This window comes from Balaenoptera ricei, chromosome 9, assembly GCF_028023285.1.
Source record: "Balaenoptera ricei isolate mBalRic1 chromosome 9, mBalRic1.hap2, whole genome shotgun sequence".
In the NCBI taxonomy this organism is placed as follows: domain Eukaryota; kingdom Metazoa; phylum Chordata; class Mammalia; order Artiodactyla; family Balaenopteridae; genus Balaenoptera; species Balaenoptera ricei.
Genome location: NC_082647.1, coordinates 93122674 through 93146485, shown reverse-complemented (window position 1 = coordinate 93146485; position 23812 = coordinate 93122674). Strand labels below are relative to the sequence as shown.

Here is a 23812-nt window from a genome sequence, read left to right as displayed (position 1 = left end):
AGAGCTCCCTTTTCTCTTTCATCATGTGAGGTTACAACAAAAAGAGAGTAGTCTGTGAACCAGGAAGTGAGATCTCACCAGACACCAAATATGCCAGCACCCTTGATCTTGGACTTCCCATCCTCCAGAACTGCGAGAAACAGATTTCTGTTGTCTGTAAGCCGTTTAGTCCTTGGTATTTTGTTATAGCAGGCCAGACAGACTCAGTGTGTAAACAGATAGACCAACGGGACAGAATAGAAAACCCAGAAATAGATACCTGTTTGTATGGATCCCTAATGTATGATATAAGTGACATTACTAATCAGTAGAAAAAGGATGGACTGTTCAGTATATGGTTGTGGGTCAAATAATTATCCAAAGGCAAAAATTTATTCCAGATAGTTCCTAAGTGTGAAGAAATAAAATTTTAAAATATTTAGAAGAAATTATAGGAAAAAAATACTTGTTACTTTAGGTAAGAAAATAATTTTTTTTCTAGCTCATTAAAGAAAGTTTATTTTAAAATATTTAATATTTCTTTATTAAAGGAGAACAGGCAGGATATAAGCTCTATAAACTTTCCGAAGAGAGAACATTGCTAGCATTCCAAATGGAGAAATTATTGCCTTGTATGAGAACCAAGCCTTTAGCCTATTTCACTTTACAGGTGGCTGCGTATGAAATATTTTTCTTACAAGATCATAATGCATAATGAGCTTTTGAAAATTAAAATTGTAGGTGAATTTTTCTCGCTGCTTCATTACTATATCAGTTAGGGAGGAGGTTCATGGTTGATTCTCAGGACAGGTTTACCCAAGGCATACCTTGTATTATAAGCAGGGTTTTGCGATGCCCCTCAAATTACGCTACATGGAATGTCAGCTCGGGCCACCCTGTCCTTCGTAGATAAGCTTTCTTCTCAGATTTTCAGGTACTAGGGTAAAAGTACCAATGGAGGCTCTTGGACTAAGCCTTTTGTCTTTTCATCCCAAGCTTCATCCAGCATCAGGAGGGACTCACGTGTGAACATGGACATCCTAGGGTCCAACACCCAACTTCCTTCCACATCCTTCCAAACCAAATTCCTTGGCCACTCCTCTGGCCCAGATATATACACACTGGTGGGGTGATCTACTCTCCAGAGGGACCTGGGCAAGAGGCCTGTGCAGGCCTAGGAAGCCAGCTTGGGACCAGTAGGATAGGGGATTCTAGGTCCCATGGATCCAGAAGGGTATGGGTTCCAGGTATGCATATCCCCAACTCTGCAAACTCCTTACTTCACAGGGAGGGGCACCGCTGGAGCAGAGCCAGAAAGGGGACCTCTGAAGTGCAGAGCCCAGAAGAGGGAACCTGGCTCCCTCCATCTGGGCTAGTGCTAATCAGATTTAGGAAAACATGACTTAAACTCTCCCAAAGCCCAAAGCTCGCTGCATAACATCTGTTATTTTCTCCGGGTTTGTGTATTCATGGTCCCCTGCTCTGGCTAATCTCCAAGCAAGTACTACTTCTGTTTCATCTCACACCAACCCAAATTTGAAATGCTACTACTTGACACATTTTTAGGAAAAAATATTCTCATATCAAACATCTTATTTTTAGTCAGTTCTACTGAAGACTTGGTGTTGAACAGTTCTCTCTTTATCTCTGCTTCCTCCTCCTTCCAAGGAACAAAATGAATTCTATTCTTATCATCAGAAAAAGGGTTGTGAGAGAGTATGTGTAATGAGATTGTAACACATGTGTGTCTGTACATGTAACTAAAGTTACATGTAACTAAAGTTCAGTAGAAGAGAAACAGACACATGGGGTTCAGCTGAGGCACATTAATGGCAGAATAATTGACTGAAAGTCTACAAGGCACAGAGGGTCCCCAGGGCTGCTGATTCCTCTGTCCTAAGTCCTAGTTAGAGTAAAATTTCCCTTGGATGCCACAAAATGTTTCTGATGAGAAACACCATCATCCAATCACTACCTTTATTTGAGCTAGCTGGAATTTCCATTCCTTGCAAAAAATACTGGTTTGTTTTTTTGCTCTTTTAAGAAAAGAATTTTCTAATGCTCTTATTCAAAGCTGATGTTAATATAAATCTGCACAACTACTTTGGAGAGCACTTTGTTACTTTATAATAAAATTGAAGGTCTACATACTATAAGACTCTTTCTTCTCACTCCAAGGATACTTTAGAAGATGGGCACAAGGAGACATATTAAAAAATGTTCATTGGATTGTATGTGATAGTGAAAGATGGAAAATAATGCAATAGCCAACAATAGTAGAATTAATAAATCATGGCATATGATAAAACTATATACAGCAGTGAAATTGAATGAACTCAGTTACATATAGCAAAAAGAATAAATCTTGTGAATATAACTTTGAATAAAAACAAGTTGCAGAATTATACGTACAATATACCATTTATAATGAAGTTTTAAAACATGCAAGGTTATATATTGTTTATGAATAAAAGCATATGCAGTAAGCATATAAAAACATGCAAGGGAATAATGAACACCAAATTTAGGATAATAGATCTGGGGAATTAAAAAGGGAATGAGAGCAGGGAAGGGTACAAAGTAAGTTTCAATTTTACCTGTAAATTTTGTAAATTAAAATACCTGGAGCAAATGGGGGTAAAATAAATATATGATAAAGCCAAGTATTATTATTCTCGATCTGATTGAAATGTTTCTCTTAAAAATATATCCATTCATTTTGGCTTCAGCTTCAGGAAAACTGTTAGGGGAAAGAAGCTTTGCTACAGAGGGTTGAGGGGTGAAAGTGAGGAATGAGGTTTAAGAAGCATGGCCCTGACAGGTTGGAGAAACTGAAGGAATGTTTTGGTCCCCACCTCCTAAATGTGAAGATGTGAGATACTTGAGCACTTATGTGCATAGGAGAAAAAACAGTAGGGAAGAATCGAAGAGGTACAGGAGAAGTTGTTGAATGATTAGGGTTCTGGAGGGGAGGCATGATTAGGACGCTTAGCCTCCTGCAGGACGAGGAACCCATCCTCTGCTGAAATAGGAGGAGGAAGAGTGCACGAAGCAGGTAAGACCACGAGGGAGTTACTGCCTGATGATCTCTGTTCTTTGAAGTGCAGGAGGCCAGGTGGTCTATTAACAGTAAAGAAGTGAGATGATAGGATAAGGGGCTTGTGGATGGTGGTGAAGGCTTGACATTTTCATTTGTGGGAAACGGAGATGGTGGGGAGAGAGTTTGTGTTTGCTTGTGTTCAAGCCAAGTAACACATTAAAAAGAGTCACACTGCCACGTGGTTGAGGGTTCAATTGCAATCTGAAACTATGAATTTGTAGTTGCCCGTTCTACATAGTTGTATGCTATTCTCTGGAATATAGTTGTAATAATTATAATAGTAGCAAACAATTAATAAGCATTTATTATATATCTTCCACTGTGCAAAGTAATCTAGATGCATTGTCTCATACAATCCACATGACCTATAACAATGTAGGTTATTTTTTGTTTTGTAGATGAGAAAATGGAGGCTCAGAATTAAATAATGCACCCAAAGTCATACAGTGTAGATGCTAAATAGTTGCTATTCAAGGGACAGGAGAGGGGATGATATGCTGGTTGAAGTAATGGATATGGTAAAAATCTAGACATGTTAGATTGAGAAGGAAATGAAACCAAGAAGGGACTGATAGGTTGAAGAATAGGTATGTTCAGGGAAGAGTGTGCTTTGAATTGAAGGTTTGAGAGACCTGGTAAGATGAGAGGTTGTGGCTGGAGACTCATTTCAGATGTAGAGCAATTCTGTGTGGTGACAGGGTCCAGGGCGTGGCCATGGGTATAGCCGAAGCTCCCTGGAATTTAAGAAGTGAAAAAAACAATGAACAGTGCATGAGAAAAGGGTGTTGGATGAGTCATCTGTGTATTCATCTAAGTCACAGAGAATAATAACTGGAATTGAGGTTTAGGAAAATGCCTGTGAGCTATTTTCCCAGCAATCCCATAAGTGGCACAGAGGCAGGGACCGTGTGTTGTTTTGCTCATTGTTGTATCACACAGTGCCTGGTACATAGTAGGTGTTTAATATTAGTTGAGTGAATGAATGAAACAAAAATTTTCAAAACATGCCAATTAGGGCTTTCTTAAATGATTAAAAAATTTGTTTTAATGAATGCTCTACAGAATAAATTGGTCCTAAATCTGTCACACTACTCTGCTTCTTTTTTTGGTAAAATAAACATTTTTTAATGTTCTACTCTGCATATTAATTATAGTATTCTAGGTTTACTTTGGTTTTGCTTTTGGATTATATACTTGATTATACGCACATTTTGTATTCTCAGGCTCCTAAAAAATAAGCTCATGTTTTCAGTTTTAGCTGAAATTAGCTCCTTTTAATGAAAAGCTGCCTGCTTTTTTTCTTGTTTGACTAAGGTCTGTATTAGGTTTGGAGGACCCTTTTCTGCCTAGCATGAAGACTGAAAAATTCCTCCTCATGTGAAGAAGCACTGAGTATTTGAATCAGTGTGTTCTAGTCAGTATGTCACCAAATTTGTAGTTTTGTTTTATTTTCTTGGTAAATAGTTACTGAAACATATCTAAAAGAGAAAATTTTTCTCCTGTAGTCACGGCTGAATATATAATAAAATATAAAGCCACATTCAAGTGAAATTAATTCTTCAGTGGGTAAAGCCGTATTTTAATGGCTACAGTTCCCACAGGTGGAAACTTCAGGAAAACAATTGTCATGGTGAATTTATCTGAAATAAAACATGCTGCCATTTAAAGTGTTAAGGTTTCCAGGCAGTTGTGAATGAACAGGGAGCAAAGCAGTTGAGATTTTGATGAGGATAAAGAGCAACCATTGAAAGAGTTCCAAATTTTAGTTTGAAAAACGTAACTAAGAAGAATCTATGTGATAAAATTATAAAATGGAATGATTTGCTCTGATGTTTTCTTTGAAACTTTTAAAAAAAGTCTCATGTACTGAAGGCAGTACATATTTGTACAATATTTTTAAAATTTTTTTAACATCTTTATTGGAGTATAATTGCTTTACAATGGTGTGTTAGTTTCTGCTTTATAACAAAGTGAATCAGCTATACTTATACACCTATCCCCATATCCCCTATTTTTGAGTACATTTCACACACACACGCCCCTGTATCTTTTAATGAATTCTTTTAAAATTCTCCAGTTTCTAGTTGCTCTCTACTCTCTTGCCTTTTGCCTTTCTGGAAATAGGAAAATGCTATCAAATGCTAGTTAGAAGGTACCGGGGCAAAATGAGTACTTTTGGAAGCAGAGTGAAGAACTTTTTGATTTCCTATTTCTGTCTCTAGATGTACATTCTTGGTATTGTATGTCTTGTTTCATGTAATTCACTGTTACAGACTGAGACTTTAAAAAAAAAAAAAGCCTGTATATCGGTGTTTTAATCTGTTACCTCTGTGACTTAACACTCTTTCCATTCAGCTTTTCATATTTGTTCTTAGCTTTTTAGTTCCATTATGTTTCATAGTTATGAAAGTTCCAGGGAAATTTTGATACATATTTTGGTGCAAATTATTTTTATCCCAAACTAGAGTATTTTGTTTGGGGAAAAATTATAAAACATAATTTGAGGAAATAAGTGGATAGTTAATAACTAGTATCTCATAGCTCTTAAGGCTCTCCAGTAGTGAAATATATACTGTGAAGGTTAATGTATATTAAAATACTATATCTTTGGAACAGATAAATTTTTAGAGAAAACCTCTTGATAGCCAAATAACTAAATGTAAAAGAGCTTTGCCAGTAGCATAACTACTGGCATTATGGTTTGCCTATATAATTGTTCATAAAGAAAATTAATGTATGAGGTCAAAATAATAATTTCCCATGTCTATTTTATTACATATTATTGTATTATTATTTTATATCTTTAACTGAAATGAATCAATGCAACTTTACTTCCCCTAGAGGAAAATATATTCCTTAAGTTTACAGAAGCATATCTTTACCATATTTCAATCACGTTTTTGTCCTCAAAGAATATTCTGAAGTAGATTCTTCTGTTCATTGTTAGAAGTTATTTCAATGAAATATGTTATAAAAATAACTTAGAAATAATGTAATGTAATAAAACAAATTTATCCCATTCTGGGGCTAATCTTTTAGTGTTATTTCTATCAATATCTGATAATGTAAATGTTAGTGTTTTATTAATTTTGTTGCCATCTTTAACCCCCAACTATCCTATTTTGAAGTTTTATTCTTTTAATTATAGATCTGAAACAAACAAAAAAAACCCCCCAAGTTTAAGTATCTGATTTTTTTTGTATTAAAGCTTTCACTTTTTCTTTTTACCTTTTTGTATTCCTTGAAACTTCGAGAGATACGTTATTCTAGTTAGGAGAGTCCTTCTATCTCTAGGTGCTTCAGTTCACAATATTTGCTCCAAGGGGGGAAAAAGTTAAATTGATCCTTTGGAGAACTGCTAGATTAAAATATCAGAAAAGTAACTAAATCAAATATTAAGGGTAAGTTTATATCTCTTTCTGAATGAGATTGTATCACTGTTTAGTCCTTCAAAGAGGTTCATATCTCAGCTATCATATTCTTTCGTATTGAGTGATCATAAGTTGGACAGTCAGTATGAACAGTTAATATGAATTTAATGTGCATTTGTCTTTGAACACTTGTATATTAAGAATTATGTAGACAGATTGACAGCTAGGTGCTTTTGCTGACAAATTTTTAGAGTATTTTTGAACAGTAGGTTGCCTAATAGATGTTACAGAAAGTTCTAAACTTATGCATTTTTATAAACGTAATTTCTTATGCCATCTGTTCAGTGTATATACTAACTGATTTTAAGATAGAATTTTAGTGTCATTGAAATTGTACACGATATAGCTTTGTACAGATACATGTATTTGTTCTATAAATAAAATGTAAATGCATTCACCAGTTTCTATTAGTGTAGATAAAATTGGGTGTGTATACAGATATATACACACATATATATCTTATTTATGAAATGCAGTTAATATATTCACCAATTTCTTTTTTTTTTATAGAGTCATTTGCCCTGGCTCCATAGTTCCCACCCGGGATTAGAAAAAATAAGCGCTATCGTATGGGAAGGCAACGACTGCAAGAAAGCAGACATGTCTGTGCTTGAGATCAGTGGGATGATAATGAACAGAGTGAGTTTTTAAATTTTATTTGTTTAGACAGTGATTATTAATATACTAAATGATGACTGAAATACTATATAACCTACTCACCTCATTTCTTCAACCTGAAAAAGTTAACTTGTATTTAAACAGTGATTTAAACAGTGATTTGTTACCAAATCACTCTCATCTTTTAATGTATTTCATATTCTGATTAAGAAGAGATGATACAGTCTAAAATTTTCTACTTTTATGTTATTATTTTTGCTTTCAATGGGTCAAATTTAGGAGCTGCTAGATAAATACAAGTGTTGATGAAAACTTATTTTTCTGTATCATTTATCATGGTTCATTTATTTATTACTACCCAAAACATTAAAAAAAAAAATCAAACTGGAAAATTTGTATTGATGCTTGCCTACTTAAATATATAGAAGTAATGCAACTAGTAAAAATCTTGAGTTATTTGAAGATGTAGAGTACAAATACTATGGATTTTAATTTCACTTTCTATTATTATTTCTCTTATTAGATCATTACTACTTTTTAAATTTTACCTGATTCCTCTGGACAACTAAGCAAGATTTAAGTTGCAATTTTAAATTTCTTGTGTATTGTTAACTAGAACTTTTGTGCATACATTATGTGGGATAGGAATTAAAATAACTGGTTTCAGAAATTGATCTACTTCATGTCCTGTTACATATCTCAGTGTGAGCTATAAAAAGCTATTGACAAGGAGTCCCTAAAGACTTGGATCTAGTTGATATTCTGTACCTTAACTATCTGGGAATTTTTACATACTCTGTAATATCATGATAAAAAGGTAGCTAGATGATATTTCAGATCCCTCCCAGTCCTACCAATTTTATATTTTCCCATTATTTAATTTCCAACTTCCTTTTTTAATAATTCCCCCGCCCTTCCCCCCCCCCCCTTATTTAATTTTTACCCCTCTAGCATAGTCTTTCTTCTGAAATGGTTTCAGAAAAATATATATATATGTGTATATATATATATAAAAGAAAATGGTTTTAGAGTTTAAGGAGATATCCATTTGTACATTGAACTCTTTGAAGAAAAACACAAATTATAAATTTATTGAGTAAGTATAATTCTAGATTTTTTCTGTAGCTGAATTTAAGTGTATATGAGATCTCCTCATTCTTTTCAATATTGCAGTATTTGTAAGTATTTCTGACTTTTCAATGAGATAAATAGAATTTTTTTCAAGATCCCGGTAAGACCGGGTTAGTAAATCCTTTTGCATCTACTTAGTGAATTAGAGATCTGATAATGAAGTGTTTTTAAAAACTGAAAAAATAATGACCTATAAACTTTGAGTAAATTTAAATTTCATTATTCATGTATTAAAACTAATATATTTTAACAAAATTATTTCATATTGCTATAAATAAAATAATGCTTCATTAGGAATCTATTTTACTGTAGATAAAACTTATGTAAGTTTTTTTTTTTTTTTTTTCTTTTTTCCTCTCTCTCTATAAAGGTAAACAGCCATATACCAGGAATAGGATACCAGATTTTTGGAAACGCAATCTCTCTAATCCTGGGTTTAACTCCATTTGTTTTCCGACTCTCCCAAGCTACAGACTTAGATCAACTCACAGCACATTCTGCTTCAGAACTTTATGTGATTGCATTTGGTTCTAATGAAGATGTCATAGTTCTTTCTATGGTTATAATAAGTTTTGTGGTTCGTGTGTCTCTTGTGTGGATTTTCTTTTTTTTGCTCTGTGTAGCAGAAAGAACTTATAAACAGGTGGGTATAATATAGACTTCTGAATAGAGAATATTTCATCCTTTTCATAATATTCAAGGTATTCCTGAAGTATTTTAGAATTTCATTAAATCATTTTGAGCTGCTAATTATTTTCCTATTTTGTTTTTGTAATACGTAACCAAATAAAATCTTAATAATCCTTATTTTGTTGATTTTTGTTTTTATATGGTAATCTACTTGAAAATTAATTTTTATTTTAATCTTTTTTAGCGATTACTTTTTGCAAAACTCTTTGGACATTTAACATCGGCAAGGAGGGCTCGAAAATCTGAGGTTCCCCATTTCCGATTGAAGAAAGTACAGAATATAAAAATGTGGCTCTCTCTCCGGTCCTATCTTAAGGTAGAATGGTAGTGATAAAAGTACTCTTAACGTGCTGGCTCCCTCTCATAGTTCCAGTTTCTTTGTCATTATGTATGTATGTCTAGATTTATAGTCAGATTTGTACTCATATGGTGCTATATGGCCACACTTAGTGTTCATTTTGATCCATATACAGAAATTCAAAATAAATGTTAAACTGGTTCTTTACAGTAAAACATCTGAAGTCTGAAAGGCTTAAATGCATTTTAGGTAGATGGTTCAAGATCAGATTGTCCTAAATTTATCTTTGTTCATAAATCTTACCAACTTCTACTCATTCAAAAGCTAGATTAAAGATTTTGTTTCTACCTAGAATGATTATCACAAGCCAGCAGAGGGAGCCCACTGCTTAAAAAAAGAATAAAAAAAAAAAAATCTGTCAGTGAGTCGCTGAAGTGGCCTATTACTATTTGGAAATTTTAGCTTGCAATTCTAAGCCATCCTTTTCATGCCATTCTTTTTCCTTAATCTTTTTAAATAACTTTCCTAATTATGGAATTAAGATATAAAAACTCAGGAGGGAAATGGGAAACATCTGAATTAGTTTTAGGAAAACGCTTCTTCTGAGGATTATTTGTTGCATTAGCAGTGAATTTCATTATGTATGGAGTAATCATGTCTTAATAAAATTGACCTAAAGGCCAACTATCCTCTGACATACTTAGGTCTTTAATGCTTTTTATTTTGAACTAACAAGGAAAGAAGTAGAAAAACTTTGCACTGTCTACACTTCTATTTTAAAAATTCATTATTCTGTTTATTTATTTAACTTGTTAAATTCAGCTAAGTTAGTCTCCACTGGGAGATGCTACAGATTGGTGTAGATTATTTTTTCCTCACTGTGACACTTCTGGAAGGATAGATATGATCTTTGTTCCCTGTCTTAGTGAGAAGCCACCTAAAATTTCCCCTCATTATCAACCCTAAGTAGGTATTGCATTCTTTTATGCATTGATTATTTTATTCAATAAACATTTATTTAATGTTAACCATGTTCCATTCACTGTTGACGAGATGAAAATCCCTACCCTTAGGAGCTTACACTTCAGTGAGGGAAATACGTAACTCCAGACCTAGGAATTATCCTCAGTACTGACGTCCTCTCTTGGATTTCCAACATTCAGTTTATCACCATTTCCCACCCTTTCTGCTTCCAAAATGTATCTTGAATCCATTTACTTCTCTTTTTTTTTTTTCCCCATTTCCACCACCCTTATTGCAGCCACCCATCATCTTCTGCATTGGACTACTGCAGCTGCCTTTTAACTGGCCTCACAGCATTCCTATTTTCTCCTTCTAATATTTTCTTCAGTTTGCTACCAGAGATGTCTTAAAAATGTATATTTGAACATATTCTTAAATCTTTCTGAAGGTTCTCCATTGATCTTAGGATGAAGAACAAGATCTTAGCAGGGCTTATAATGCCCTTGATGACCTAGCTCCTGCGGATAGCCTGTCCCTCTTGTCTCGTTTTGAAACACTTTCTTCCCTGCATTCCAGCCATACTACACTGCCTCAATTCTTTGAATGCACTATGATCTTTTCTGTTTTATACTCTTGCACATGCTCTTCCTTCTAACAGCAACACTGCCATGTGCCATCATGCTCCTGCACCTTAGTTTGGTGTAAATATCACTTCCTTGGAGAGCTCTTCCCAGGCCTACATAATCTTTTTGGGAGTTAGGAGTATGGGTCTGGGAAGATCTCCCTAAGGAAGTGATAATTACACCAAACTCCCTACCAGTTTTCTCAAAGCATTCTATACCTTTCCTTCGTAGCACTCCTCACAACTTATATATACATCTGTGACTATGAGCTTGATGTCTGACTCCCAACAAGTTCCTGTGATGATAGAGTCCATGTCTGTTTTGTCCTCTGCTGTGTTCCCAGCTCCTAGCACTGTGCCTCATTCTGAGCAGATGCTCAAAAACACATGTTGAATAAATGATTCGTGTTTGACAAAATGGAATGTTTGGAAGTTAACCTAAGAATTCTAGGCTGTATATTCACCATTTTCACTGTGTTGCAAACCCTCAGGAAATAGTAACACTTTATAATTAAAATTCATCCCACAAATTAGGTATATTTTCAGTGCTGTAAGCTATGATCAACGTGCAGTGATGGATCAATACCTAAATTGAAAGCATGGAATTAGCTGCTAATTAGTAAATATATTTAAAAGTGTTTTCCCTTTTTTCCCCAGCGTCGAGGTCCTCAGCGATCAGTTGATGTCATAGTTTCATCTGCTTTCTTGTTAACTATCTCAGTGGTATTTATCTGTTGTGCCCAGGTGAGTTAACTTGTTCTGTAGAAATTAGATAATCAGATCTATAAATATTCAGCTTTCTAATAATAAACAATCAAAGTAATAAGTAATTTGACATTGACTTTTTACAGGTTTTTTTCTGTAGAATAAATAAATGCATGTTACTCATCTATGTCATGAACAGCGGTTAGCTTATTTGCAGGTGTCTATTGATTGAACATATAATAATTAGTTTTTGTCTGTAATTCACCTGGTTATCTTTATTTCCCAAAACAAACTTATGAGTTAGAGTTAAGAAAATTTTCAGACTATTTTCCATGAATCTCTGCTTTCTTCACATTTAATATTAATTCTGTTATTTTGTATCTGAATTGTCACTGTGAGTTGACTGCCTCATGCTCTGAAAAAGAATTCTCATTGACCAAGATTAGTCAGGAAGCACAAAAATATCTCAGGATATATTCTATGCTATGAAATTTAAACTTCCATTTCAAGTAATAAGACATACTAGATTACCTGAAAATTCTTCTGCTTTAGAACATCATACAATTCTGGGAAAAAACACAGCCTTTTAATATACATAAGTGAGCTTTTTTATATACATATTACATATATGTCTGAGTTTATAAGACAGTAAGGGGCCAAAAATGAAGCTAAAACTGAAAAACAGCAATTAATTATATGTGTTAATGTTATGGTGAGGTACATTGCCAGTGTTAGTATCTGAGAGACTTGAGATTTTATGCCCATATGAGGACAAGAAGATGAGGCCTTGACCTGCCATACCTCCTTATACATACACTATAAGGCCAGAATCCTCAAAGGGCTATAGTCTGAGTGAAAAGGTGGAATAAGAAAAACAGTGTGCCCAACAGCACAGAAAGACAATAAGGAAGCTTGTCTGATTCTGCCTGGATTTTGGCAAGGAGGCAGGGAAAGTCTTTCCTAAGAATATATAACTGTAGGTCTGCCTTTCACACAGGTTCAGGGTTCAAATGTACATTACAGATCTTGTCCTGTAACACCTGTGTCAAGAAGTTAATATAAAAAGTAATCCTAGACTCCTGGGTACCTGGAAGAAGCAAAACCAAGACTGTTCTTGGAGATGTGACATCAACCCTAGGCCTCACAGGATTTCCACAGATAAAGCCCCTTCAGGTTTCAGAACACATGAAAAAACAATCCAACGTGAGTGAGTCAACAGATTAACACACAGCAGGAGTACATCTCCAGCTACTTCAGATCTGGTCAGATAAACTATAAGGTTGTTTAAAATGATTGACGATGTAGATAACACTAAGAAAAAACAGATTTGAAAAAGAACCAAGCATTGCTTCATAGAGGTAAAAAAATACAGTCACTGACATTATTATTAAAACACAACAAAGAGAATAAATAGCAGATTTAAGACAGCTAAAGATAATTAGTGAACTGGGAGATGGAAGAAATTACCCAGAATATAGGACAGAGATGAAGAGATGGAAATATGAAAAGGAGATTGAGACAGTTGGGAGATCCAACATATATATAATAGGAATTTCGGATGGAAAGAAGAGGGAGAGCAATATTCGGAGAGGTAATGGCTAAGGGTTTTTCTGAATTGGTGGAAGACATTAATTTTCAGGTTTAGGAGGCACAACAAGAACAAGAAGCCACAATAAAAATAAATCGACACTTAGACACGTTATAGAGAAGCTGCAGAACACCAAAACAGAGAGAAAAATCTAAAAGCAACCAAAAGGAAAAAGACTGATTTCTATACTCACAATTGCTTATTGCATTTCAGTCTTTTCTTCAAGGTTTAATTTCCATGTTCCTGAAGTACATGCTGTAGTAGTTCTGTCTCTAATGAACATAAAATCTATCGTTTGCTATCAACAAAAGACACATGAAACGTAATAACATTGAAAAGTTTTGAATGTAAAAAGTTAGAAAAATATATTGCAGATAAATACTAGCCAAGAGAAAGCTGGTGAACTTACATTAATATCAGATGAAGGAGACTGTAATCTAAGAAGCGTTATTGGGAATAAAGAGAAACCTGACAAAAATTTAGAGAATTATTCATCAGGAAGATCTAATAATTCCAAATTTGTATGCATGTGATCACATAACTTCAAACATACCTATATACAGTCAAAATCAATAGCACTGTAGTGAGAAATTGACAGAATACCACATTGGGAAGATTTAATGCATTTCTTTCATAATTGATAGATTAAGCAGACAAAAATACAATGGAGACACGTATCTAAACAAGATGGTTAAAAATTTTGTTCTGTAATTGGACAATACATATTCTTTTCAGGCACAGAATAGTTTGTAAAACTTTTTCATGTACTAGGCGACAAAGTGATTCTCAGCTGATACCATACAGACCACTAGCTGTATGCAGTTAAAAGTAGAAAACAACGACAGCAACAAGAAAACCATACGTTTGAAAATTTCAAAACATACTTACAAATAACACATTTTTAAAAAGAAAAATCACAGTATTAAACTGAAACAGTTGAGAATTTTTTTTTGAGAATACTAGTATAAATTACTTTTGTCATTGAAGTTAAAAGCTTAAGTGGACTATTTTGTAGAAATGCATAATTTATTAATTAAAACTGACTCAAAAAGTAACTGAAAAGCTGAGAAAACCTATAACCATAAAGCAGTATTGATTCAGTAGTTTGAAAATCTGCTAGCAACAAAAATCATCTAGACCCATGTGGTTTTTACAGATGAATTTTGCCAAATGTTCGAATAAACAAGTAATCCTAATCCTACACAGAAGATCTAGAGAGTAGAAAAAGAAGGAATATTCCCCCAACTCATTTATGTACTTAGTATAACCTTGTTACCAATACCAGACAGATAGTATGAAAATAGGAAACAGTGACCTAACTTAGATGCAAAGATACTAGAAACATGAAGCCAGCAATTTAATAACAATAAATATGCCATGACCAAGACAGTCTATCCCTGGGATGCAAAGATTTTCACCTTTAGAAAAGCCATTTATCTAGTTTGGACTCCTTTAATTGATTAAAGAAGGAGAAATCATCTACATATATACCGAAAACAAATTGGTAAATTTCAGTGGGGATTCATACAATGACTGGAAAGTACTGTTCTTAGTTTGATAAAAGTATATCTTTCAAAAACTGGAGCAAACATTATACATATGATATTTATTATCTTCAAGATATTTACTTTAAAATCAGGAGTGAGACGGGTACCCTCTCTATAACTTCTAGACAGCATTTTAATGGAGGGTACTAAGCAATGAAGATAGGAAAAAGAAAGAAATTGTATAAAGATTGGAAAAGAAAGCATTGTAGACTGTATGATTTTGTAGAATATTCAAGTAACTTTATGGACAAATTATTAAAAATATACATTTTTTAGAAGTTCAAGATCAACAAAAATGGATATAACATCAACATAAAAGAATCAATTTTGTTCCTATAAGCCAGAGATCAGCAAACTTCCTCTGTAAAGGGCCAGACAGTAAATATTTTAGACTTTTGCCTGATACCTGCAGTCTCTCATATATTCTTCTTCTGTCGTGCCCTTCCCTAAAAATTGTAAGTACTACAAAAGGCACCATAAACAACAAAAGAGAGTCTGGGAAGAGATATTGGCAAAATACATGATTTAAATAGCTTTGTTATTCAGAATATATAACGTCTACAAATCAATAAAAAAAAATACCAGACAACGTAATAGAAAAAAATCAGATACAGAATATAAAAAGATAACTTACAGAAGAGGAAGCCCAATAACTAATAAGCACATGAAACATATTCATTCTCCCTAAGTAATCAGGAAAAGTAAAATTAAAACAGTAAGAGAACAATTTATACTCATCAGATTTGCAGGTGTTAAGAAGTTGAATAATACCAAGTTGAATAATACCAAGTGTAGACAAATATGAGGGCAAAGGGAAGACTGATACATTGCTGAGAGTATAAATTGGCATAGCTGTTTTCAGAGACAAGTTTGTAATATCTACTAAAGTTGAATGTGTGAATATCCAAGGACTCAGCAGTTTTACTCCTAGATACTAACTCCTCGAGAATGTCTTATATATGTGCACAAGGAGACGAGATGCATGAGAGAATATTTATTGCAGCATTGTTTGTAATAAGGAACTTGGCAACACAATAAATGTTAATTGGTAGAGTAGGCCAATCCACTGTGGTTGATTCTTTTACTGTAATACCTTTGTAAGAGTTAGAATGAATGAATTTGAGCTTAATGTATCATGGATAAATGGATAATCTTTGAAAACAAAATATAAATTCTAAAATATATATAAAATAACATAGTTTAAGGATAAATATGCAGCTAAACTATAAAAACTGCATGGAAAAGGTAAATGCAAAATTCATTACCCTTACAGAAGGGTGGGGAAGAAGGGGAATGATGAAAGGAAAAGTTTAAAGGGGCTTCAACTGAATCTTTAATCTTCTATTTTTCAAAAATCTGAAAGAATATTGCAAAATATTAAGATTTGACAAAAGTAACTAGATGGGTTTTGATTACATTATACCTTTTACGTGCTTGAAATATTTCCTAATAAATGTGGAATGTTTTAAAAATGTAATTCTATATCCATGATCTATCTGTATGAAGTAAAATGTTATTTTTTTTTTAAAGAAATTGTTTGAATCATATTGTTTCTTCATATTGCCTTTTTCATACACTTTTAGTTGCTTCATGTACATGAGATCTTCCTTGATTGTCACTACAATTGGGAACTGGTAATCTGGTGCATCTCGTTAACACTTTTTCTCCTAAGATTTGTTACCCTTGGATCAGAAACAAGTAAAAAATATAGCAATACCTCAATATTACTTACTGAACAGGTGAGAATGCATGTTCATTATGTTATAAATTAATGTCTATAGTCTACATATTAAATTAAAATGTTTACATTTACTTCAATTTTTTAAAAATTTATTTATTTATTTATTTTTGTCTGTGTTGGGTTTTTGTTGCCGCGCGCGGGGTTTTTCTAGTTGCAGTGAGTGGGGGCTATTCTTTGTTGTGGTGTGCAGGCTTCTCATTGCGGTGGCTTCTCTTGTTGCGGAACACAGGCTCTAGGCGCGTGGAGCTTCAGTAGTTGTGGCACGTGGGCTCAGTGGTTGTGGCTCGCGGGCTCTAGAGCGCAGGCTCAGTAGTTGTGGTGCACGGGCTTAGTTGCGCCGCGGCATGTAGGATCTTCCCGGACCAGGGATCGAACCCATGTCCCCATGGGTTAGCAGGCGGATTCTTATCCACTGCACCACCAGGGAAGTCCCATACTTACTTTAAAATTTTCAGGAACCTATGTTATTAGATTAAGACCATTTGTGTTATAGAGCAAAACTTGAAATTTGATAGGGCACAAGCCTTTCTTCAGTGTTTCTGCCTTGATGCAGACTTCAAGTCTAATCTGCTGTTTTTATGTCACATATTCATTTGATAAGAAGGAAGTAGCATTTGTAGAAATGATGGATTTTAAACCATTAGTGGGGTATGTTTGCTTTGCAGTGTAGCAGAGCCATATTTGAATAAGCATAAACTTTCATTCAATAGAAAGTATAAAGGATAGTAATTTTGATGCTTAACATTATTTTGAATGAATTTGTTTAAACGTTTTCCTTATCATTTCATAGGAATTATTTAAACAAACTTATTTCTAGTGAACTTATTGAGTAATTTTGTCAGGGATAGTTTGATTTTTAAAAATTGGTAACCATGTCAGACCAAGTCAATTAGAGGGAAAGGGGAAAGTAGCAAACAAACCAATTGATTTACTTACTCCAGTTATTATTTATTCTCAGGGTTGATTTGACTCTGTGACTAAGGTGTTTTGCATTTTAAATAATGACATCCAGTTTTCCTTCTTTCAGCTTTTAGTTACATTTGAAAAGTTTAAATAACAGTTATTATTTTCTTATTATAAAATAATATGTTCACTGTAGGAAATTTGGAATATACTGTTAAGTATGAAGAAGAATATTAATATCACCTATGATCTCAATAATAGCCAGAGAACTACTACTACTATTTTAGCAGATATCTCTAAATTCCTTTTAAAAACAAAGTATTTGTTGTAATTTTAAGTATATTTAATTATTTATTCTTTTTCAATAAAAGATAAACCTCTACTTGAAAATGGAGAAGAAACCTAACAAAAAGGAGGAACTGACACTAGTGAATAATGTTTTAAAACTGGCTACTAAACTGCTAAAGGTAAAAACGAAATTGAAAATGGACATGATGTAGAAAATGCTGCTCTAACATTATATCTTAGTTTTTTGTTTGTAGATCCTACTTGGTGTTTGGTTTTCATGATTATCGAAACTGTTTTCCAAATTATTTTTGAGCACATTCATGCAATATACATTTTATTTCTCATTGAAAAACTAATCAAAGTAATCCAAATCAGTGCATTTTGAAATTTTATTCACTTTTGAAATTTTAAGACTTTTAATAATGTTTAGAATATTGTAGAGGTTGGCATCTTTGGAAATTTTTGCATCCTAGAACTTAAAATGGATTTTAAAAAAGAAGATTTGATGTTATTTTGCAAATTTTTTTCATTTTGTATTTCTCAGAGCAGTCTTCTGCTTGCTCTGCCTGAGTTGGTTTAAAAAGTAGTTATACATAATCATTATAATAAATAGGTATCACCAATAAATATTTAAATTTTCAAAGCATTTTGGTAACAATCAAAAAGAATATAATTTCAGTATATCTGATCTCATAATAATAACTCTTCGGAGGTAATTTAATAAAGTATCTTTATCACTGCAATGTTAGTAATGCTTTTTCTTCTTAAAAGGAAAATTTTTTTTTAAAATCTCAGTTTCTGTAACAAATTGAATGTAATTCTTAAAGTTGTTTTTAAGTGTTCATAGAATGGTATGAAATTAGTTGTGTCTCAGTGCTATGGTTAATTCTTCAGTCAGTTCTTCAGTCTTAAAATGCATTAAGTGGGTATAGATTGCGCATCACAGTATAAGGCATTGAAAGAGTTCAGAAGAGGTGGGTGGGTTTTTTGATAAGTAAATATTGAGTATCTTGATAGTGTAGGCACTATGCTAGACGGGAGGAGGCTATAAAGATGACACTTGTGAGTAGCTTCAGTTGCAAAGTAGAAAGAAATATAAGAATAACTAAAATACAAAGCACAACAGTCTTCTAGTCAGAACCTGGGACTTAATATATAGGTTGCGTCTTCTCTCTCACTTTTCACAGCCAAGAAATTCTCGGGCCCATTGATTCAGCCTCTCAAAATCTTCCAATTCGTCCCCTCTTCCCTCTCAGTACTGCTCTAAGTCAGACCCTCATCGTATCTCACTTGAGCTTTCGGTACACTGAGCTCTTAGTGTGTTCCTCCTTCTGGTCTCGCTGCTCTCTAATCCGTATTTCTCACACACACATCTGATATGCTACTCCCCCAATTAAATTCCTTTAGTGCCAGTCTTTAGGCACAGTTTGCCCAAAGAATGACCCTTACCTAAGTAGTATGTAAGGTACGTCTTCCCTTGCACAACCTGTAGTAATTCAAAGGTGCCATGTTCTCGTGTGTCTTAGGGAATACCCGCTTTCCCCCCATGCACTAAGTTTCAGGAGCACCTTCCTCTGTGGCCCTCTGCCTTTTATGCATATCTCTTTTGTGGACTCTTGTAGTTGAATTATTTATTTGCATGTCTATTAGACTGCAAAGTCCTTCAGCATGGGGACTGAATCTTAACTTCCCAGAGTCTAGCACAGTGCCTGGCACATATAGAACGTTAAATGTTTGAATCAGTCACTTAATTAATGAATCCATGTATTTGAAAATTGTTTCAAGGGGGAGTTTTTACTATATTTATTAATATTGGCTGAAAATTTGGCTAACTAAATTTCTAAATCTTCTGCAAAAAGACATTGTTCTCTTTCAGTTTCTATTCTTATAATAAAAAATATTCTTTAACCTTGTACCTACTAGACTGATACTTTAGTAGTCATTCATTTGGGACAGAAATTGGAGTTACAAATTTAGGTTACAGAGTTCTTTTAAATGAAAGTCATTTTCTCCTAAGAAAACCTAAAACTATATTTACTTATTTCAAGTTCAACCAAGTTTATTCTTTCTAAAACTATCATAATTTGTAACTTTTTTTTGAAACAGTGTTTCTAAAAATTCTCTTTGCATATTGTTCTGAATTAATTTAACTGATAATTCTTAATGAATCTGGGCTCGTGGTTTTTTCCTCTTTTGCTAGGAATTGGACAGTCCCTTTAGATTATATGGGCTTACAATGAATCCACTGCTTTATAACATCACCCAGGTTGTCATCCTGTCAGCTGTTTCTGGTGTTATCAGTGACTTACTTGGATTTAATTTAAAGGTAAGAGCCTGCAGGTATTTTTAAATTTCTTAATGCCTTATTACATTTTTGTTACATTTATTTTACCCCAGCACTCTTGAGATCTCACATGTACAGTAAGGGAGTCATTTTGATTATATTGTATAATATTAAGTATTAATTAAATAATTTCACATTTAATTTCAAAGAATGATAAATATTCTTGGTTTATAATACGGATGGAACTCCTAATTTGGAACAGTATTCATTACAAATGCGACTCTTGTATAGGATAAGTGGAAGTATTTATTTTTACTCATCTATAATCTGAATCTAATTTAGGTGATAAAAAAGAAAAAAAAGAGCCCTATTTCTGGTTTTGGCCATAAGTTATATTATTTATCTGTATAGCAATGCATACATCCTCCAACATGTGCAAAGCTGCTAGTGAGTAAGGTGTAGTATATTCATATTAACAAGTAGTATATGTATATTGCCACTTCCTAGTAAAAAAAAGCAAGAGAAATCTGATTTTCACGTTTTTATTTGTTTAAGGTGAATTCTTCTTGAAAATAAAAGGATAAAAGAATTTAAAATAGTAGAACCTACACTTGTTTATGAATGAAATTTAGATAAAAACAGTATTATGCGATATAATTTAATAAGTTGCAATATCAAAACTGGCTCTGATGGTCACTATTTCTATTATTTTTTCACTAGCTTTGGAAGATTAAATCATGACAATTCAGAGAAAAGAAGATGTAGCCTCTTTTCCAGAATAAGAGTACCAACTAAGCTGCCTGAAAGCAGTCACTGACTCTTTGCTTCAGGAGTCTCAGCTGGGAAATTGAAGTGTTTACATCAGACTGTCCTGTGCAATTCTTATATTTATTTCACTTGTTCACTGTTTTTTACATTTATTTTAGTCTTTATATTTTATTTTTAGCTTTGATGTACTTACTTGTTGAAAGGGTGATAAAACTGATATCCAGATACTTGAGATCCTGGTAATTGCTCATAAATAATGACAAAATAACAAATCGTGAGAAGAGAAGCCATTGCTAAGCACTGTTTCTCCGTCAATGCCGTGACTTGCCTTACTTGAGGAAAACTTCTTTAACTTTTTAACCTAGCATTGGACTCAGCTAAACACATAAAGCATTTTCTTCAGTAAATCAAGATCCAGTCAGGGTTTCTTTTGAATTATTTTGGAACAATGCCAGGATCTAAACTGATTAAGCTGCAGTTTAAGCACCCTTCAGTATTAATATATATGGTATTACACAACAGGTCAACAAGTGCTCTTTGATGATAAAACTCTTAATAGAGCAATAATTGTAAATGGTTACCATACTGTAAGATATTTTGATAAAAATTAACTAGTAATAATTGTATTTATTTGAAACACTGGGCTGTTTGCACAGCTCCAACTGTGCATGCTCAAAATGTGCACTTTTTAAAATTGTTACTTTTAATGCGTATCTTTATATGGGATATGTTATAGTGTACTAGGGCATGATATGGTATCCTTTTGAGTGAGGTATATGCTCATCTCACAAGTGAAGTGCCTATTGATATTACTAAAGTACATTATGTTTACTCAAGTAAAATAATTTTCTCCCTATGGTACACTATAGTATATGCTATTCATACCACACTCAAATGAACAACTTAAGAATAAGGTTAAGAACCAGTTAAATATTCTTCTGATTGTTAGTTGTAAAACTGTATCTGAATTTTCAGGAAAAATAGCTATAGCTTGCAAATTCTACCTTCTAAACTTAGTCTGGTACATCTGCCCCCTCAACCCCCAATTGGTATAAGGGCTATTTTAGATGCTTTTAACCTAGAAAGTTAACCCCCTCCCCCCTAAATGATTTGCCAAGTTTCCAAATGAGAACTTATCCTGTTGGCATGTTAGGTAAATAGGGCGAATATGATGGTATCTTACATTGGGCCTTGATTTTAAGTTGTTATGTTTGTACAATCAAGAAATTTTAGGAGTTAGGTGAAACATGAAATGTTTTAGCAAACTTTTTTTTAAAACTAGGTATCTAGTTTCTAAAAGAATTTATTTGAGACAGTCTAGAATTTTCTTGGTGCAAGGTGTATCATGTTGAATATCCTCACATTTTTTACCATGTTTTCGGGAATTTAAAATAATTAATTGTAAATTATTTATTTGATTGGTGCAGTTCTAATCCCCAGATCATAATTTTAAGATCAGGAATGTGTAGAGAACAGAGCCATATGGTAATATCACTTTGCTCTCACCATTCCTTTTGATCAGCCTCAATTCAGCCATTGTGTAGTATATTTTCTTTATGTAGAAAACAACAAAAGTATTTTGTTTTATTTGCCTGTGTTCTAATATGTTTAATAATGACCAAAGTGCATTCTGAGTTTTTTCAAGGAATGTATTACTGGAGCTTTAAGAACATACTTATTTTCTCCTGTGAAAAATTAGGCTTTCTCTGATATGTTTCTTCTTCCTCTATTGTCTAATGTTGAGGTTGTTTCTAGGAATTATATTTTATAAACTTTTTCAGAATAAGGTACATACCTATACAGAACTTAACATTTTGCACAGAATATATCGAATATATTTTGAGAAAAAAAAGTACAGCATGAGTTCTGTTAGGAATAAAAATGAAACTATTGTATCTCACAGAAAAACTTATTTCAGAATGGAAATATTTTTGAGAAAAGTAGCTGAGTAAACTGATTTAGGAAGATGCTTGGTTTTGATTGAAGTTCATTTAACTTAGAGTTGGGAGTTGATTTATTGAGTACAGTGTACCTCTCAACAACATATTAATATGTTGAATTATGTCATTAATGTGGGCAGCAGTAGAATACTGAAAGGAAAAAGTTGTCATTTTAAGTAATTTCAGAACATTAATGGAACTGTTTTCAAAGCAGAAAAATTGACATTGCTGCCTTTAAGAATACAATGAATTTAAGAAATTGAAAGAAATTGTAACATATCACATAATATAGAAAAGGCAGTTCGAAGATAGAATTGTGGCAGATGTTGTGTGTTAACTGTTGTTTCTTTGCCACACATGTCGTATTTGAAAGTTTGAACAGCAAGTTTAAAATAAAACATTCTATGACTGACAGTATTAAACTAGAAGTGTTTTCTTTTTTTCTAATTTTCAAGTCATGCACATTTCTATGGTAATTTTATATTTACTGTGGCATAAACTTTAGGTATAACTGTTAGATTTGAGAGGAGTGGGAATACTTTTTTAAAAACTTTCCAACATTTCAGTTTTTGTTGATTCTCAGAACATGAAAGAAGAATATGTGCGCAGGCTTTTCATCACCCAAATGCTATGACATCATTAATGTTTGTTTGCTTGTTTGTTTGTATTTAAAAACAGAAAACTGGCTGTAGCCTGGGATATTAAAATTAATTGCCAGAAGGATAGTGGTGTTTTTAATCAAGTGATTTTGCACGTGAATTCAGCGCGAGAGATTATGGCCAATAATAACATGGGTAAGCATTCTAATATTTCTGTTATGTGATTGGTACAAGTGTTCATAGGACTTAAATTAATCAGGGACTGTTAATTCAAGTGCACTTTCCAACTTACTTTCAGCTTAGAATTGGCTCTCTTAATGAGTCTCCCTTACAAATAGAGCAATATGACTTGCATCTCTTCAATTTGCTGTATCACTTAGAGCACTAATTCTCAACCTTTTTTCTACCTAGCCTTTAAGAAAGATTCCACAAATGCTTATCAATAGCACTGGCTCCCCACAGTGCTTACTTTGTGAGGAGTAGGCTGTGGATCTAGGATGTGGTATAGGTATACTTTCAAAAAAGTATTCCCTAAGTGACTTTGAAAATTTGTTCCACCTATGATTCCTCACCACCTTGAGAATTACTGTCTTAAGATCAGGAATTTTAGAGAGTGT

At 33.4% G+C, this 23812-nt stretch overlaps 1 protein-coding gene across 4 annotated transcripts in view; it reads left to right on the top strand.

Annotated features, from left to right (window-relative positions):
• PHTF2 (putative homeodomain transcription factor 2) overlaps positions 1-23028 on the top strand; it is a 125414-nt gene extending 102386 nt beyond the window's left edge. For 3 of the 4 annotated variants that reach the window (XM_059934085.1, XM_059934087.1, XM_059934084.1), the window contains 8 exons: positions 7021-7149; positions 8630-8902; positions 9134-9265; positions 11490-11576; positions 16256-16411; positions 17688-17783; positions 19805-19930; positions 20609-23028. In XM_059934085.1, coding sequence (XP_059790068.1) covers positions 7021-7149; positions 8630-8902; positions 9134-9265; positions 11490-11576; positions 16256-16411; positions 17688-17783; positions 19805-19930; positions 20609-20629 — 1020 coding nt within the window. In that variant the 3' untranslated portion in view covers positions 20630-23028. The remainder of the gene's footprint in view (positions 1-7020; positions 7150-8629; positions 8903-9133; positions 9266-11489; positions 11577-16255; positions 16412-17687; positions 17784-19804; positions 19931-20608) is intronic. The other variant, XM_059934086.1, reaches the window with a different exon arrangement.
• The last annotated feature ends 784 nt before the right edge of the window (positions 23029-23812 follow it).